The sequence below is a fragment of the Pygoscelis adeliae genome, unplaced genomic scaffold (assembly GCF_000699105.1).
Source record: "Pygoscelis adeliae isolate BGI_AS28 unplaced genomic scaffold, ASM69910v1 Scaffold143, whole genome shotgun sequence".
Taxonomy (NCBI): Eukaryota; Metazoa; Chordata; class Aves; order Sphenisciformes; family Spheniscidae; genus Pygoscelis; species Pygoscelis adeliae.
Genome location: NW_008824405.1, coordinates 135,045 through 153,705, shown reverse-complemented (window position 1 = coordinate 153,705; position 18,661 = coordinate 135,045). Strand labels below are relative to the sequence as shown.

Sequence of the window (18,661 nt, the reverse complement as noted above, 5' to 3'; positions counted from 1 at the left end):
GGGGAACGTGGTGATGTCGCAGGGGCTGACCGATGGCCAGTTCTTCCCCCCCTGGTTTGGGCGAGGCCGTAGAGGCAGCTGCCTGCCTGCCCGCCCTGATTTCGGAGCTGGCACACAACGTGTGCCGCAGTGAACAACATGCTGCAAACTAGCTGGGTGATGGTTTCTTTTCCGAGCTAACTGTCCCGATCTCCTCTGCCCTCCCAAACAGACACGCTATTAGCACCGTAGATTAATTGACCAAGTTATCCTAACAGGTATTTGAGGTACCTATTATTTCCTCTGTTTAGGATTAGGAACAATTTATCGAATAAATAATTTAATGTTTGTAAATGCTGCCTTAACTATGGCAACTGTCTGTAGCTATGAAGAGCTGAACAGATGGTATAGACGAGGACTGTATATGATAAAGAAACTGCATCTTTCTGAAGCGTCTCGTCAGCTTGTGACATTCTCCCGGTAAATCATCAAGCTAACTAACAGCGTTCAGGCTGAGTCCTGGTGCGTCATTCAATGACCACAAGTACCATTTTTGCAGTAATGGTGTAAGCTGAGATGATGAGAAAAACAGGTCGCGCTTCAGGGGTAGATTAATTTCAAATCAAATTTTCCTGGCGCTTACCGTCTATAGGCGAGATAATGGCCCTTAGCCTAATCTTGCCGGGGTACGCGAGCTAGAACAAGAAGAGAGTGATCTGATTTAACAGTGCGGCTAGGAACTACCTCGGCTGAAGAGAGTTTCAGGAAGCATAGCTGGGCCTGTGGGAGATGCTTTTCTCAATCCTCTTCCGTAGCGTGTTCCCTCATCGTTAGGAACACAGGCAAATTTGTAAAGGGTTTTGATGTGTTAGAGTCCCTTCTAAGTCTGCCTAGCTCCACATCTTGCTTGCCCGGACCTGGGAAACTGGGACCTGGAGGTTTTTTTGCTGTTTGATCTTACAAACGTATGATGGCCAGTGTAAAGTAAGTAGAGAGCAGGAGGTGAACGGATAGGTTTATAAAACAAATAGGTTTGTCTGTACCTTCATTACATTTTAAGACAAGAGGGAGAAATTGAAAAGAGCTTTAAGCTGCCTGACTCCAAGATTTTTAGAATATTTTCTTATGCTTTTTGCCCCAAAGCGACTGCTAAAGAGCTCTCATAGGACAACTGATGGTCAATTACTCCCCATGCTCTACTTCCATTAAAGATAAGAAATGTTGTAATTCCATTGCTCAAAAATTTAGCAGACTCCTTTCATAATGACCTAGCTGGATGATTTCTTCATACATTTATCAGCCTTTTCATGTGTATAAGAAGATCAAGTAATGTCTTTAACGTTAGGATTTTGAGCATGGTAAGAGAAATAATTGCAAAAATGATACTTTCATGAAGCATTATCCCTCAGAAAGTCTTCATAAAGGCTTTTCCTTATGCTGGAAAAATAAGTGACATTTTCTAAATTAAAAAATTAAAAAAAAAAAAAATCCTGCCAGAATTGGAAATTGTTTTCACAGGTATTATTTTATACACTATTCTAGTTTTAAACACATTAATCGTTAGCACTGGACGTTCTGTGTGATGTACACAGACCCGCTAACAGGCATTTGCTACTTGAATGAATCTGATGGAGGACATTTTTTTCCCCGGTACTGCTCACTGGTGGCCTCCAGACAGGATGAATTCAAACTGCTGTGATATGTATGCCCTGGATTTGTGCCACGATGTGTTAATTAAACAAGTCCCGTTGACTTGAATGGGAGGGTGAGTCCTTAATGCAGTGTGATCCAGCTGTGGGGGCCTTTGGGTTGCGTCTTTCTGGCCTGCTGCGCTTTTCCAGAAGGGATGGATAATAGCTGCTCCAGGCAGGAGGAGATCATAGAACCATAGAATCTTTAAGGTTGGAAAAGACCTCTAAGATCATCGAGTCCAACCGTCAACCCAACACCCCCATGCCCACTAAACCATGTCCCTAAGCGCCTCATCTACACGTCTTTTAAATACTTCCAGGGATGGGGACTCAACCACTCCCCTGGGCAGCCTGTTCCAATGTTTAACCACTCTTTCAGTAAAGACATTTTTCCTCACATCCAATCTAAACCTCCCCTGGCGCAACTTGAGGCCATTTCCTCTCGTCCTTTCGCCAGTTACTTGGGAGAAGAGACCGACCCCCACCTCGCTACAGCCTCCTTTCAGGGAGTTGTAGAGAGTGATGGGGTCTCCCCTCAGCCTCCTTTTCTCCAGGCTAAACAACCCCAGTTCCCTCAGCCGCTCCTCATCAGACTTGTTCTCCAGACCCCTCACCAGCCTTGTTGCCCTTCTCTGGACACACTCTAACCCCTCGATGTCCTTCTTGTAGTGAGGGGCCCACAACTGAACACAGTATTCGAGGTGCGGCCTCACCAGTGCCGAGTACAGGGGCACGATCACTTCCCTGCTCCTGCTGGCCACACTATTGCTGATACAGACCAGGATGCCGTTGGCCTTCTTGGCCGCCGGGGCACACTGCTGGCTCATGTTCAGCCGGCTGTCGACCAGCACCCCCAGGTCCTTTTCCACCAGGCAGCTTTCCAGCCCCTCTTCCCCAAGCCTGTAGCGCTGCATGGGGTTGTTGTGGCCAAAGTGCAGGACCCGGCACTTGGCCTTGTTGAACCTCATACAGTTGGCCTCGGCCCATCGATCCAGCCTGTCCAGGTCCCTCTGCAGAGCCTTCCTACCCTCGAGCAGATCAACACTCCCGCCCAACTTGGTGTCGTCTGCAAACTTACTGAGGGTGCACTCGATCCCCCTCGTCCAGATCATTGATAAAGATATTGAACAAGACCGGCCTGAGATGTTCAGAGGCTCTTGCTGCCGCTGCTGAGGGGGCATTTCCAGTGGAAGGTGTCCCTTTGTAGGGACCGCTCTGTCACACGGTTCCCTGGTCAAAGCACCGTCATGAGCACAACGGCAAACAATTGCACACGGAGAGAGGGGCGCATGACCTAGACCTGTCTTCTTTTGGGTAAATGTTGAATGCGCTTGGGTAATACCTACTGATAGTATTCAGCACTTTGAATAGCATTTGTGTGTGAGCGTCCACACACGTTCCCATGTAGCTGGTAATTTGAATATGAATGAACAGATGTTGCCTATATGATGGGTGGAAAGGATGTATTTTATTTAGTCGGGGCTCTGAGCAGACTCTGAAGAATTTAGTTCTAATACTGATTTGCCAGAGGTTTCCCTTGGAAGATTAAATACAAAAGTAATTTCTCTATGCCTCGTGAATGGAATGAGGATAATGAACGCTGCCTTTCTACTCAAGATTGCATCGGCGTGCTCAAGAATCACGTGTCATAGAAAATAAATAACTTAGCAAAAAAAAGAGAAGACAAACAGGAACTTCAAAATTAATAAGGCATAGACATTTGATTTATGATAAAAGATCAAGAAAGATTCAAGCATACCTAACTATGGCTGGTCAAAAAAGAAAAATATGAAGTTCTACAGAAAAATGAAAAGAGAATGACGGAACAGAATATGCTTGAATACTCAAATGCTAAGTTTTTTTTGGTCAGGAAGTATGTCATTGAAAAGGTGAAGAGAAAAAAGAATCGTATCAGGAAAGAGCTTAATTGAGAAAGTCAGAAATGAGGAAAAATGCAAATTAAAGGTAAATTTGAATTAAAAAGTGAGAAATTATGACTGAAATGCTCAGTTTCTCTTCCTTACGTTTCCTCTCAATTCCATTTTAAAAAACAGATGCTATATTGTCACTCTTAAATCTTTTATGAACAGTTGTTGGTATTGAGGGTATATTACATCCTCTCCTTGGCATCTCTGTTATTTCACACTTTATTTTTTTTAGGCCCCTGCTAAATGCCATTTGTTGGTAGTGATTTAACGCCAGTGAAGTTACTCAGGTTGCTCCATAACTTCCTCTTTAAAGAACTCGGTATCTGTCAAGGTCGTTCTCATGTCTAGGGATGACAGTTCGCCATACTGACAAAATTTCTTCACTGATGATAAACTGATAGATAAAAGAGTATTCTCAACTCCAGCTTGTTCAATTATTGTTTTTCCTTTCCTTTTCTCCATTAAATTGCATAAAAACGCTGGCCTTTATCAAAACTTACCACCAGCGACATCTGAAACACCACACTGATTTCCCAGTTCCTTGCGACGAGGAAATAACAGAATTATCTCAGAAAATGCTATTAAAAACTTTATAACCACTGAGATTACAAACCCCATCTGTGCTATCTGAGACTGTTAAGCATTCAGGACTTTGATTTTATGGATTTTGGTTTTCTGTCGGATTACTTTGCTTTGCCCTTCAGTTTCATGTTGGCCTTCAGAGCTGTTATTTTGTTCATCTTCCTCTTTTAAAAAGTCTGTTCCTTTTGAGCTCATACGTCATCACTGCTATTTTTAGAAAAGTAATTTCTATTTCGATACAAAGCCTAATTGCACAGTGATTGCTAATTGAATGACTCCACTTTCACCTGCATGCATATCATTTGAGAGCTGACATCTTCCTTGGGTGTGTTTCAGGCAAATGCTGAAATGAGGGCAAACCCGGAAACGGCCAGAGAGATCCAGAAGCTGCTGGCCCTTTTTGGCATACCTCCACCTAGAGTTTGACAAGCGTGCAATTGTTTGGCTCAATTGGAATCGCCTTTTGCTACAAGTATTGCTGGAGAGAATATATTTATGTAATGAGCGTCTATAAAACATTCACTTGGTCGACTCTGCTCATAGTTCAGTGAGCAGATCATAGTTCAGGGAGCAGATCGGGCTACGCGTCATCAAGTAAAAAATCAATTTCTGGAATTTCTTTTCTTCATCTGACCGTGATTTTTGGTCACCTGTAGATCTGACCAAGCTGCACTCATTGATAATGTAAAATCTTGTCTGGGGAGTGGATGGTACAAACTGTAACGTAAAGCGGGTAAGAGATCTCCTGGGGTTGGTCCCGGCTCTTCCTTTGAGCGTTGATTACATTTCCTTGCAGAGCAGAACAAAGTCATCCCGCGGAATGATGTAACCTTTTGCAATATGCATTCACTCATGTGGGCGATCCTCTAGGTACTTCTGAATTTCAGTGGGGAATTCAGAAAAAGTCCTCAGGGGGCACTGAAACATTTCATTATGCAGAACCACGGAAGTGGCATTGGCCGCTTATCACTCTCTTGACACCCACCCATCACAGACTTTCGCTGAGCCCAGTGGTACCCTCCTTTCGCAGCTGGATCGCTTCTTTGCCCCAAACCTATTCTTAGTTGTTGCTTGTGCGTTAGAACAGTAGTTCTTTTTTGAAATATTCCTCTCAATGAGTGTCTGCTTTTGCGACATATTAGGAATTCTTATGCCAAATCTTGATCTTTTTTCCCAGGTGGAAGAAATGTCACCAGATTTAGCCAGTCCAACCCTTCCCTTTGATAAATTACTGCTTGTCTTTATTGCTTTCTCTTAAAGTCAGATTGTATCATCTGACTCATGTATAGGCATCAGAGGTGTCTGATAACTGGAGTATTAGCCTGCCAAATGTGACGATACCCCTACTGCAACAGTCTTTAATAACTGAGTCTACCTGTCGACTGTCCCCTGCGGCAATGATGCTGAGCTGTTCCGACCTTACGGAATGGATCCATCCTGACCTTCCTCCATTCCAAACGAGGTCAAGAAAAGTTAGCCTCGTGCGAAGAGTTGCACCTCCTAGCATGAGGTGATTTGACGAACGTCAAGTGGCTGAGGTACAAAAAGCTGAAAAGTAAAAGGCAAAATGAGGAAATATAATTCACTCCTCTTCGGTAACTGCAAGGGTACTATCGTATCCTGGAGTCACCTATGAAAGAAATTATTCCCTTCAATTTTAAAATTTCTGCAACAGTTTAGAACAGAACGTGTTCCCCGTTAGCTGCTACGGTTGTGCTCTGACCGCTGCTTCATCTGGGGGCCCTCACAAAAGGAGGAGCTACCTTTTAATCATCAGATTATTTAAAGTGACCCAGATACAGAAAGCAAGGATTAGATAAATCAGTCCTCCCCCAAGCTGATCTTGTTATTTAAAAGCCCTCTGGTTTCCTTTCCTCTATGTCCTTCTCTAAGCTCATTGCAAACACATTAGGCAAGAAATATTGTTGTTTAAATTTGCCCCCCTTGCGGTTACCACTTCCTCTTTCGACACACAGGAGATGCTAGCGTGACTGCTAGAGCATTCTTATCCGGACTGTTCATCAGATTGAAGCAATCCGTAGAGTAGCACAGAATTTCCAGCCTCCATATGCTTTCCCAAAAACGAGCGAGAAGAGGGCTTGTTGAACGTCCATACTCAACGTTACCACAAAAGCAAAGGGAGGATTTATGTGATTCTCAGAGAAGTCGTCAGCTTGTCTCTCTCGGGATGACCTAGGATCTGCTTTACCAGAGATTGCTCTCCCCATGGTTTGCAAAGATAATCTTACCTTCAGAATGGAGCATATTTTGCGGAGTATTTGCTACTCCATTATGACAAAAGGTTTTAATTCCACCGACTGGGCTTTCTGCCCTTATACCAGTATATTTAGAGAGCCGGATTTTTAGCTGCTGTATATCAAGAGGAGTCATTTAGCTGCAGTGCATCATTGCTAATGTAATAAAGGATCGGGCCCATTATCTCTTCACTGGAGGGGGTGGAAAAAAAAAAGGAAGAAATGCCTTCTGGAGGATTATATGGATTTTGAGAGACGTAAACAAAAGTAATACATCAAGAGCAATGAAAGAACAGATTTATTTATTCATCCTGCCTTAAACTAGTCCAAGTTTCAGCTGCCTGTCTCTTACAGTGATTATCAGTTAATGATAAACAACCCTTATTCCCGATCTTGAAGTATGATCTCAGGCAACCATGGGAGCGGAGCTGAGCGGGAGGCCTGTGCACGCGCGACTGAAGCGGCGCTCGCAGATTGACACAGCATTACAGGATAGCGGACTGTGAACGTAAGATGATGATTGTTACTATCATCAGCCCATTCACGTGGGACTTTCCCATTTCCCAAATAATTCATACAGTTAAAGGAAAAACAACCCTATGAGGACGCCCGGTTTATGGTGTCACCTGCAGAAGCAGCAGCGCGGTGATGTGGAGGTACGGGACTGGTTGGCTTTTCTCCCCAAAGCCGCTCTGAGGATCAGGAGCTCTTAAAGAACAAAGGAGGGTACTGAGCCAGCCTGATGTCTGTCTCTGGGATCCCAGCTGCAGCCATAAAATAACCGAATGTGACAGGATCTCAACCGAGAAAGGCTGAAAACGAACTGAAAATATTTACAACCTACGCCTTGGTCTATTTTGTTGACTTGCGGTCTCTGTTAAAGTGCTATAAAGGGACCAATGGTCCAGGCTGAAAGGTTTTAATTTAAACAAATAGTGGGTTTCTTCAGCTGCTATTTATTCTTAAAATGCATAAACTTTAGGAGCCTGCAGTAAACCCGACATACCAGCTGGCAGGGTAAGGGCTCACCAGGCCAACACGCCACATTTCACCCCTACTGTAATGACGCAATCTGCGACGATGAGAACCGGGCAGCGGAAACGTTATCCGCAGATATTTATGAGAGCGTAGATAACTGAGTCACAACCAAATAAATACAAACATTTTATTTATAATTTTAGTGCGATATAGTCCTCCTCCCAGCCCCCAACCATACACATAAAATAAGTTGTTGTTTTCACTTTTCCTTTACCATGTTTGGAAGGCAAACCCCAAATGCTGTTTTGGACGACTGCCCAGAATTCAAACGCGAGACTCTGCCCTGGCTAAGCTTTTGGGCCCTAACCCACGCCCAGTGTCAAGGTTATGTTTTCCTGTGCACAACTAATCTATTCTCTTCCCGTTATCCTCCATCAGCTCGGTTTCTATTACAGGTTCCCTCTTCGTAAAAATGACATTTCCGAGGCACGGAACATCTTGATTTCTGCCTGGCTGTGTTTCGGGCTCTGTTGTTGCTTTGCTGCTCTTGCGGAGAAAATCGTGATATTTGAAGCTGCTAAAACAGAACGTTTGTGCTCTTTAAATTTGGCGTCCGAGCTAGGAAGTGACTTACAGTAAGACACGCTTCCCAAGAGAGGGGTTCTTGCAGCGGCGAGGCAACAGGTGCCGTATGCATGGCGCTACACTTGGAGGTCCGTGGGATCTCTCGTGAATGAACTTACCGAGTTCATCACAAACCCAGACAACATCATTTACCCGTAGGCTTTATAATTATTGCAGTTGTGTGAGTACCGAGTGGAAAACGCTATTTATATTACTAGGGAATTAGTGAGACAGCTGAAGGGGTGGTACTATTTTCAGCGTAGGCTTCTGTGTCACTGCATTTTTAAAATTTATTTATTACAAATTAGTTTTATGATCTGTCATCTCAAACAAGTAAATACTCTTTCATTGTTTTGTTTGTTTAACCGTTTGGCCCAATAAAGAAGAATCGCCAGCCTCCCTAAATCCAGGAATTCTGCTCTTTTTCCTAAAAGTTTTTCTCAGCTTTAATCTTTACAGCCTGTGGGACCCTGCGGGCCTCAGCATCTGCTGTGTGTAATGAATGTAAGGATTGTCACCTAAATGATTAGCTAACACTTGCTGGGGAATTTTACAGTAGGTCAGAATCCCGTAGCTCTCCTGTGCCCTTAAAGATGTGCTGCTTTACGTCGAATAATTCGATGCTCGCAAATGCTTACATCTAATCTGCGTGTCATCCTTTTCACTGGCACTTTCCAGCTTTGTTATAAAAGGCAACGATCCCCCCGGAAAATGAATATATACTGATGTGCTGCTCATTTTGAATCATGGAGGAAAGAATCTGGTCAGAAAGCATAAGGTGCTTTCATCAATATCGGAAATCCACAGTATTTAATTTAGCTGGTTGTTGATGCGTCCAAAAGATGTTTTTACTCAATCTCTCTTTCTCATAACGTGGATATGGGACGAAACAAAAATTCCCTCCGTGAAGGCGCTGTCAGCATCACCACGGTGCAGTCAGAGGGGCGGGAGGACAGGAGGGGAGCAGAGTGCGCTTTCTTCCTCAGTCTCTCAAGGTGGAGCCAGATGTGAAGCTGGAGAAAGCTGCCACTTCTCTCAGAAAAAGGAAAGACTCTTGAACTGAATTACGATTCTCAAAGGTGTCATCTGGTTTTTTTGCACTGGTGTTGGTTCAGCGCTTCTCCTTATGGTTGAAGTAGAATCAAACTCCCTGCTAGGCTCCCAAGGAGAACATGCAGAGGAATATCCAACTGTCTTCTGAGCATTGCAGTGGTACGTTTTACACAAATAGATCTTCTTACGGTAAAGCATTTAAAGATAAAATCAAGCAGTATGCAGGCAGTGCGTGTCACACCTCGGCAGCGTTGATCTGAATGCTTGGTAGGCACGACAGGCTCACTGGAGAAAAAAGCGCGGTAGTTTTCCAGGAGTTTTGGTTGTTTCCGACTTGTGAAAGCCTGCTAGAAGACATCAGTTTAAATACAGTTGTTTACTAAAAAAAACCCCCAAAAACCCTGAAATGGTTTTTTTTAACGTATATAGTATTGTACAGTTAATCAATATTTAGAGTTCTAGTTCGGATAGTAAACGTTATTTCTAATCCTCTTTAGTCATGGGTGTAATAAAGGGTAGTTTCCTTCTATCCACCTTTGCATTCTCAATTTCATGATGCTTAAGCTGCCACTTGAGCAAGATGGGCTTTTGATTTGAATATTCTCAATCTTTCTTTGGAGTAGCCCGCTTTCCCTTGACTGTATGGCAAAATGAGGCTCCTCAGGCGCCTTAAATTTGGCAACTTAAAATTAAATGCTGTGAATTTCCCGTTAGCATATCTTCACAAATTTGACAAATGCATACTTGCTTGAATATAAATATAGATGTAGTAGTCCGAATATTTCTGGGATTTTTTTTCCTTGAAAAAGAATACGGATTATATGTTTGTTTTATGGAAAATGTATTTTAATGGAAAAGAAAGAGGAATGTGAATAGTTGGTAAAGTTACCGCTATATAAAACTTCCAGATTTTGATGTAAGCTAACCAAAACAAAAAGAGACTTTTAAAAGTTAAAGTAGGTACCTTGATCTATCCTCAATTCACCCTTTTAGGCAGAGAATCTCTCCTGCTAAGATACAATCCTCTTATGAAGAGTTTATTTTTAGACTGGCTGAAAATAATGCTCTGAGCATAATGCACAACAAAGTTCCCAGAATTGTGATATTGTTGATTCTATCAAGGTGTGTGTTCTTCATTTAGCTTGTAGTGTTGCATTTATTTGTAACTCTCATATTTCACTGGTTAAAATTAATTCATTGCTTGGATTGTTAGGGGGTTTTTCACAGAATCGCAGACTGGCCGAGGTTGGAAGGCACCTCTGGAGGTCATCTGGTCCAACCCCCCTGCTCAAGCAGGGCCGCCTAGAGCAGGCTGCCCAGGACCACGTCCAGATGGCTTCTGAACATCTCCAGGGTGGGAGACTCCACCACCTCCCTGGGCAACCTCTGCCAGTGCTCGGTCACCCTCACAGGAAAAGAGCGTTTCCTGCTGTTCAGAGGGAACGTCCTGTGTTTCAGTTTGTGCCCGTTGCCTCTGGTCCTTTTCCTTCCCTGCATAACGTTCTCCGAGAGAGGGTAGCCTTTGCTGGAGTGGTTATTTCCTCTCCTGTGGAGATTACTGGAGACGGAGATAAAAGGAAGCAGCGAGTGAAGGTAGACTTACCTTCTTTCAACTGTTAAGGCGAGATGTAAATGTCACCAGTTTAGGCTAATACCCATGGAAAAATGGGGAAGACAGGGAGATGAATTGTATGTTCCTGAATAAAGATTTAAATCAGGAACTTACCGTTCTTGTTGAAGTTGAGCAATATTCTGAAGAGTAGAAAAAATCCTGACACAGTTATTGAACTTAAAGGCCCCAGAAATGATCACCATCTTACTGTGTAAAATGATAATGGCTTTAAACTACAGGGGGGTAGATTTAGACGAGATATAAGGAAGAAATGTTTTACGCTGAGGGTGGTGAAGCGCTGGCCCAGGTTGCCCAGAGAGGTGGTGGGTGCCCCATCCCTGGAAACATTCCAGGTCAGGTTGGAGGGGGCTCTGAGCAACCTGATCTAGTTGAAGATGTCCCTGCCCACGGCAGGGGGGTTGGACTAGATGACCTTTAGAGGTCCCTTCCAACCCAAACTATTCTCTGATTCTGTATATTAACACGTGACCATAAATGGGAAGATTTTATAATGTGTGAGCTGTTTCATGAGTAGTCTAAGCTTGCCTCACCCTTGTCTCATTCTTGTCTCATCCTTTGTGCCAATAGCTGTTCCTTTTTGGGGCTGGCTTAAATTCTATCAAGAGCAGAAAGAGAAGGAGGCACAGGGAGGAAGGAAGAGCAATTTCACAAAGGCTTCTCTTAGGTTACGTTAAGCGCCGGGTCCTATGAAGGAAACTCTAGAGTGACCCAAAGGAAACCGAGCTTTGATATGGGCAGCGTTTTGTGCACAGAATCTTCCTTGAGAAGCGCAGTTGCAGAATTGTAGTAAAGGTTGCAGAAAAATCCTAACTAATTTGGTTTTCATTTGTGACCTTGAGAAAATAACTTTTTCGTTTCCTTGATATGAAGCAAAACTGGGGGGAGAAGGCTACCAAAACGCCCAACCAAAAACCCATGCAGTGAGATGGAGAGGCAGAGGAGGCAACTGGTCTGTGTCGGGCAATCCGCTGGTTGTGTTGACCTTCTCAGTGGTAATTACATCTTGAAGAGTACGTAGGAATGAGCGTTTGCTCTATGTAAACAGTTGCGTTAGATGTCAGTTGTCTCCTCTTTCCTGGTAGTCTCGGTGATCTTCTAATATCTTCTAGTAGCCTTAAACAGGTCCTGGAGGCCTTTAAAATAAAATAGATATGTTAATCTGGGTTTACGTTAGCTATTTAATCACAGGGTATGTTGCTAACTCTCATGTGTCATCTTAAAAGAGGCAAACTGAGGGAAGAGATATCTCTATTGTCTCTCTTTTCCTTATCAGTATGAATACAGGGAGATATATATGGATATATGGTATATAGATGCTGTAGGTATATAGACACGAAAGGCCACATCTTCATGGACAAGCATGGGTAGGCTAGTCGTTCAAAGGCACTGGCTGCTAATCCGAGTTCGGAAGATGTGTGCTTCTGAGCATTTGGTACTGCATGCAGAGACTATGGTTCCTTGAAAGCCTGCCATAAAATAAAGCTCAAGCGAGCTATATAACTATGATTTTCTAAATGCTCTAATAATCCCTCTGCTTCCTCAAACTGTGTTCTTCATTAGGGCTCGGGCAAAATTTAATGATACAAATTGTGAGTCATATATAGGCTTGCCAATTTGCATTAATAGCTTGAAGAATCATTGAGAGCGACTCATTTTCTCAAATTAGCAAGTAAATCAGTGAATGCAGTAGAAAGAATGGAGTATGAAATATACTCTATTTGTTTAGCGTTAATTTCTCATTATAACTTTATATTATAGCAGTAAACATCTTGCAGTACACACTTGTAAGGATAATGAAATCTGAGTACTCTGTCCTCACTACAAATGCTCTGATGAAATCATTGCTTGAAAATGAATGTTATATATCATTACAAAATTAATTTCTATTTTTCAGATGATGCACGAAACCTAAACATACAGACATAACGTAATTACGCAGCCGGGATTTCAGAAAAAGCAAAATAAAGTGTAGTTCTCCTTTTCCAGGTCACATTTCTGTGCCACAGTCAGTATTTTTACTTTAATTCTGGACTGTGTTTATACAGTATGGCATCATAAGCTGAAGGAAAATTTATTGAAATAAAGATTCCCCACCCCGGCTCAATAAACCCTCTGTGTCCCATTCCACGTGCTAAAACAGGGAGGGGAGAGGTCAGTCTCCTTTGCAATACGTCCATGGAGAGTCATTAACCAGAATGTCGTGGATTCGGTAGAAGACGCTTTGGGGCAGTGAAACAAAAGCCTAGGGAAAACAGGTTTTCTTCAGTTTGCAGAGATCTGGGGTCTTGAGCGTTGAAATATCTCTAGAAGCAGAACAGGGAAACCACGTTATTGCCATATAGCTCTTTGAAACTAAAAGGTGAGGAACGGGGAAGGGGATTTTAGGTTAACGAAAGTAAAGGAAATGAAGGGAAGGATACGCTGCTGTTCTGGGCGTTGCCATTTAACTGCAGGACTGGCCGAGAGAGACAGAAACTTGCTGTGTAGGATACAGACAGACAGACACGTCCTAGAAACTACGCAGGACGGGAAGAGGCGTGGAAGTCCTGGGGTCCGGTGGACAAACGAGAAGGGAGAGCTCCTGCAGGGCTAACAGGTATATCCCACTGGGCAGAGCTCTGCCAAGGAGAGCGGCGGTATTGGGAATCCTAAAATAGGAGTTTTCTGACCAAGAGCCAGGATCGTTGAGGTCAGGAACACTGCAGTTAGAAGCTCTGAAGCCAGTGCTTCACTGTGAGAGCAGACTTCACCCTGCCAGCGGAAAAAATCGGGCTTGACCTTGCCAGGGGGAGAAATTCAGGGGAAGCTTTTTCAAGTGTGTCTGGTATAGGCAGTTTTTGCATATAGACCTTGGCATGCTGTTGCAATTTCCAAAATAAGCCAGATTTTAAGGAAATACATACAGTGGTTTTAAACTACAAATAAAGCTTGAAGGAAAAAAAGAAAAAGGCTATGACTTTATGTGCAAGAATTTCCTTACCCCCAATTGCTGTAGTTTCGGGTATGATTGTAGGACGTGAGGAGGATATCCTTGATATAATGGGCACTCTTCTGGATCTCTGTGTGGAACAGCATTTAGTACTTCCTGGTACTAAATGGTCATGAAGTCATATATGTATTGTTTATGGTCTCCTAATCCAGGATTTGTTGTCCTGGTCCTGTTCCAGAACTAGGGACTTGAGCTGATTAAAAAAAAAAAAAGATTCTTCAAAGCTTTTAAGCAAATTGATTTACTCTGGCTTGAAAATTCTCGTATTCCCCAAATTTGTATTAGTCGGTGTCATCCTCGTGTTCATCCATGTAACATTAAGTGCTAGAAGGATTTTACGAATGGCGCGTATTACCATTTTAAAAACTGCTACATTAGACTTTAATGTTAAAATACTGATGAGGCGGGTGAAAATTACTATTAGTTATACCTAATGTGTTGCCATTTTGTTTTTTTTCGGAGTGGGAAGGAAAACCGAAACGGTGAGCCAGCTCGGTTACCTGCCGTTTTCTCCGTGCTGTTCTGCACAAGGGCAACCGACAAGAAACCAGTCTGTTGATAATTCCCACTGCCGGCTCGGTCCCTATGCCTGGCAATCCCCTGCCCTTCCGCACCTTCCTAATTACACGCCGAACAGCGTTCCTTCATTTTACGCTGCGATGAATCATAGAATCATAGAATCATTAAGGTTGGAAGAGACCTCTAAGATCATCGAGTCCAACCATCAACCCAACACCACCATGCCCACTAAACCATGTCCCTAAGTGCCTCATCTACCCGTCTTTTAAATACCTCCAGGGATGGGGACTCAACCCCTTCCCTGGCCAGCCTGTTCCAATGTTTAACCCCTCTTTCAGTAAAGACATTTTTCCTCACATCCAATCTAAACCTCCCCTGGCGCAACTTGAGGCCATTTCCTCTCGTCCTATCTCTTGTTCCTTGGGAGAAGAGACCGACCCCCACCTCGCTACAACCTCCTTTTAGGTAGTTGTAGAGAGCCATGAGGTCTCCCCTCAGCCTCCTTTTCTCCAGGCTAAACAACCCCAGTTCCCTCAGCTGCTCCTCACAGGACTTGTTCTCCAAAGATCTATCTTCCCCCGGTTAAAGAGCTGTCCGAGGAGCAGCCAGGAGGCCAGCACACCCCCCCGACTCGCCGGCCTCCCGGCCCCGGGGTGGACGTGGAAGAGGCTGGCTCGTTTGCTCAGTCTGTGCTTCCATTTTGCTGCCTGGTTTTAGCAGTGGTTTGGGAAGAAGGAAGCTGCCTGTCAAAATGTGGTGCAGCCTGGCCTTACCGTTAAGAGGCTTTTCTTGATGTCTAACCTGAATTTTCTCTCCAGCAACCTCAGTAAACTATGCGCTTTTCTATTTGTTTTAGTCATCGTGAACATGCAGAACAGACCTTTACCCTCCTCTTTAAAGACTGTTGTCTTGTTTTCCTTCAGTTTTCCCTTTCCAGACAGAACACCACCAATTACTAGTCTCTTCTCAAATTAAAATAGCTTCCCCAGGGAGATATATTTTTACGCCAGTGCAACGACTGTCTTTTATTGCAGCAGAATGAGCTCATTGACCAGTGGCCCTCTGGTAGACCACTGTGACCTCCAGGTCCTTTTCTGCAGAATTCTTCTCTAACTCATCGTTCCCTGTTTGCATAGTTTGTTTTTCCTGCAGTAGTGGAGAAACTTGTATTTGTCCTTACTAAATTACATTTCCAGCTCTTTTCTCCAGGGTAACAGGAACCTTTCAAATTATGATCCTGTTGTGTGGTGTGTTTGCAGACCATCTTGTTCATGCCGTCTGTAGCTGTAATAAGAGCACTCTGTTCCATCCTTCAAGCCATTACGGAGGATACTGGATAATACCTGCCAAAGACAGACCCCTGTGCAAAGCCACTCAAAATACATCCCACAGTTTGGGCATTGAACTGCCGTTAGCTGTTCTCTGGGTGCCATTTTTTAATTATACGTCCCGTGATTGTTGATGGAAGTGCCGGAATATTGTGTAAAGCAGTATTAAAAGACTTGCTACAACGTATATGACATATATCATATGACATAGACAACATAAATTACATTTATTGCCTGAGCAATCTTCCACATTTGTAAATGCAGGGGGGGGTTGTAAAGACATCAGTTCTACAATCTACTGCATCATCTAGTGACTGAAAAATGAGATTTCGCTTAATTAGGAAATGCCTGGAACGTTTCCACAGCAAGTATGCTAGAAAGAATAATATTGGCTTCTCTGAAGCAATGTTCTTTGTTATCACAGTATTTGCGTTCATTCCGACCGCCTGTGTAAATGCACAAGCTTATCATCCATTGTGGCAGCACGCGAGATTTTTAAAAAAAATTGCACGTTTGAAGTCTGGTTTATGGTCTATGTTCTAGCCAAAAGTGCTATTCCGAGACAGAAGAATGTTTTCAGGAGTATAGGTGATTACGTCCTCTCGTGTTACGTGGTAATCTACGGAATATTACAGAATTTTCTAAGGGCTTTTTAACAATCTTAAAACCTCTTAGAAGAAAGTTATTAATCAGGCAGACAGCTCTCCTCCATGCCTTTCTTTCATAAGGATTTTGTAGCTAATTAAGTAAAATTGTTTGCATTAAAGTATTTTAATGGGAAGAAAGGACTTGTGTGTCTAATGAATTTGCCTGTAGTTTGATTAACTTAGAAGAATTTTTTTAAATTACTGTATTATCCAGAGCAGATTCTTTTAAGAACATTTTAATGAATGTTTATAATTAAATGATGGATGAACTTACTGTATGGTCAGAAATGCAGTTGTTACTTTGCAAGGTTGAGTTCCTTTATGTTTGATGATTCGCAATATTTTATGTATTACAACATTTTATGTCGTATGTTAAGCCTTCGTCATCTCCGCTCAGCTTGTCATGAGGTACAGACTTTATGGTCTCTAGGGGTTGATGTCTTTGGTTAAGTTAATGTAATAAATGCAGGAAACTCTTGCTTCCCTGTCAGCTTTCATAAAACTTTATTGCCAGCTTTACAACCCCTGAGCATTATCAGCAAGGAATAGCTGTATTAATAATTAGTGTGTCCATTGCTTCCCTAAAATATGTGTCAAAAGAAAATGAGTGTGAAAGCATGTAGAGTTTTGTGGGTTTAAATGGCATTAAACCATATTAAGCTAAAAAAATTATTAAGCTAAAACCATATTAAGCTAAAAAATACCAAGTTGTTCTACTTGCGTACTTAAAACATTTCAGTTAAAAAGCACAAATGCATTTTTTAGCCGTGTATTTATTTGGGGTTCATTATTGTTGGCATATTCCGTCTCCTCACTACAATATTTTCTCGTGTGTCCTTCCTAGAATGGCTTTACTCCTTTATATATGGCAGCTCAAGAGAACCACATTGAGGTGGTGAAATATCTCCTGGAGAACGGAGCCAACCAAAGCACAGCTACTGAGGTGAGGTACATTGTTCTTTTTTTACACACACTCTTAATTAACTTTGCCTTTATATTCAGATCGCTTAACGTCAGAAGGTTTTTCAGACGGAGTATTTTGAGAACTTTCACGCTTTCATTTCACCGAGTTGTATTTATGAATCTTACCCTTTTTTTCTGCACGCACAGAAGACAAGGGTGAACTGTTCTGGAAGTGGTGAGAAGTCAAGGGATGAGATCCAGCCTGATTCATCTGACAGCAAAACTTCTGCTGACTTTAGGGAGCCCAGGATTTTCTCCTTCAGTTTGTGCCCGTTTCTCCTGTCAGCTTCCTGGAGAACTTTCTGAAAAATGAACGAGGCTTTGAGGAGAGGTCCCTAGGGCTACAGAAATTAGAGGAGGCCAAGGTGGTATTGTCAGGGGAACGGAGTGAATAGCAGAGCGATCATAGGCTAAGCGGAGAGGTACAACATTTTCATTTGAACAGGTTTACGTCTCCGACAAAGCCCATGAAAACTCAAGCATCTAGGAGTACCATCTTTGTGCGGGTATGGACGTCCATCTACGGATATGGACGAGCCGTGTGAAGTAGTAATAGGAAGGTTTGTCTCCTGTCAGAGCTTTTTCTCATGTTTATTACTTTTCCCTAGTTTGTACAGAAACTTACCCATTCTGGATTGCCTTCACAAATGGATGAATTTGAAATGATGGTGCATTTATGCTCGCTCTCCTTCCCTTTAAACCGAACTGCCGGTGTTAACAGCTGCTTTACTGTCCCTTCTTTCAATGGATACTGTACCATTTGATGACAGCTCCTAAAATAATCCTCTCGTGGCCTGCATATATGGCGATCACGTTACATGCCAGCTTTCTGAAATATGCAATCCCCTGTGATTGCCAGGCAACGTGGCAGAAACACACTCCTCGGGAAGGAGCCGAGTGGAACCGTGGCTTCCCCAGGAGCCCGGCCCGGCTACAGCCCGCGCTCACCCGCTCGCTGCCTTTCTCCCGGTAACTTTTACTGGCTGTGATGATCTGGTGCAATGGAAAGTCATTCATGAGTTTACAGGAACTGTGAGGCCGAGGTGGTTATAATTCACGTGGCCTCTGCTTGAATGCAGACGTCCAGGCATCACTGGAACTCGCGGTATAGTCTGATTTATTTTAAAAAAGGCGAGGGGGGGGGTGAGAAAAAAAAAAACATCAAATGCCACCACGTGGCCTCTGCTTGAATGCAGACGTCCAGGCATCACTGGAACTCGCGGTATAGTCTGATTTATTTTAAAAAAGGCGAGGGGGGGGTGAGAAAAAAAAAAAACATCAAATGCCACCCTCTCTGAACCCGAGTCCAAGTGTGTCTTCTGCCATCAGAAAGGTCAGTTCTCACTTTTGCAGCTTGGAAAGCAAAGGCTGTCTACCCCCTTACCGCTTAAGGTCTTGCTGTGGTGATGGCTTCAGTGATCCGAGTGTTACTGAAGGATGGCCTGAGCCACTGTCCGCTTTCATTCCAGAGTTAGTCTCATGGGGGGAATGA

At 43.2% G+C, this 18,661-nt stretch overlaps 1 protein-coding gene across 1 annotated transcript in view; it reads left to right on the top strand.

Moving 5' to 3' along the window:
• ANK2 (ankyrin 2, neuronal) overlaps window positions 1–18,661 on the top strand; it is a 329,331-nt gene that overhangs the window by 181,986 nt on the left and 128,684 nt on the right. Inside the window, exon 5 of the mRNA XM_009320420.1 lies at window positions 17,051–17,149. Within this exon, the coding sequence (XP_009318695.1) occupies window positions 17,051–17,149 (99 nt within the window). The remainder of the gene's footprint in view (window positions 1–17,050; window positions 17,150–18,661) is intronic.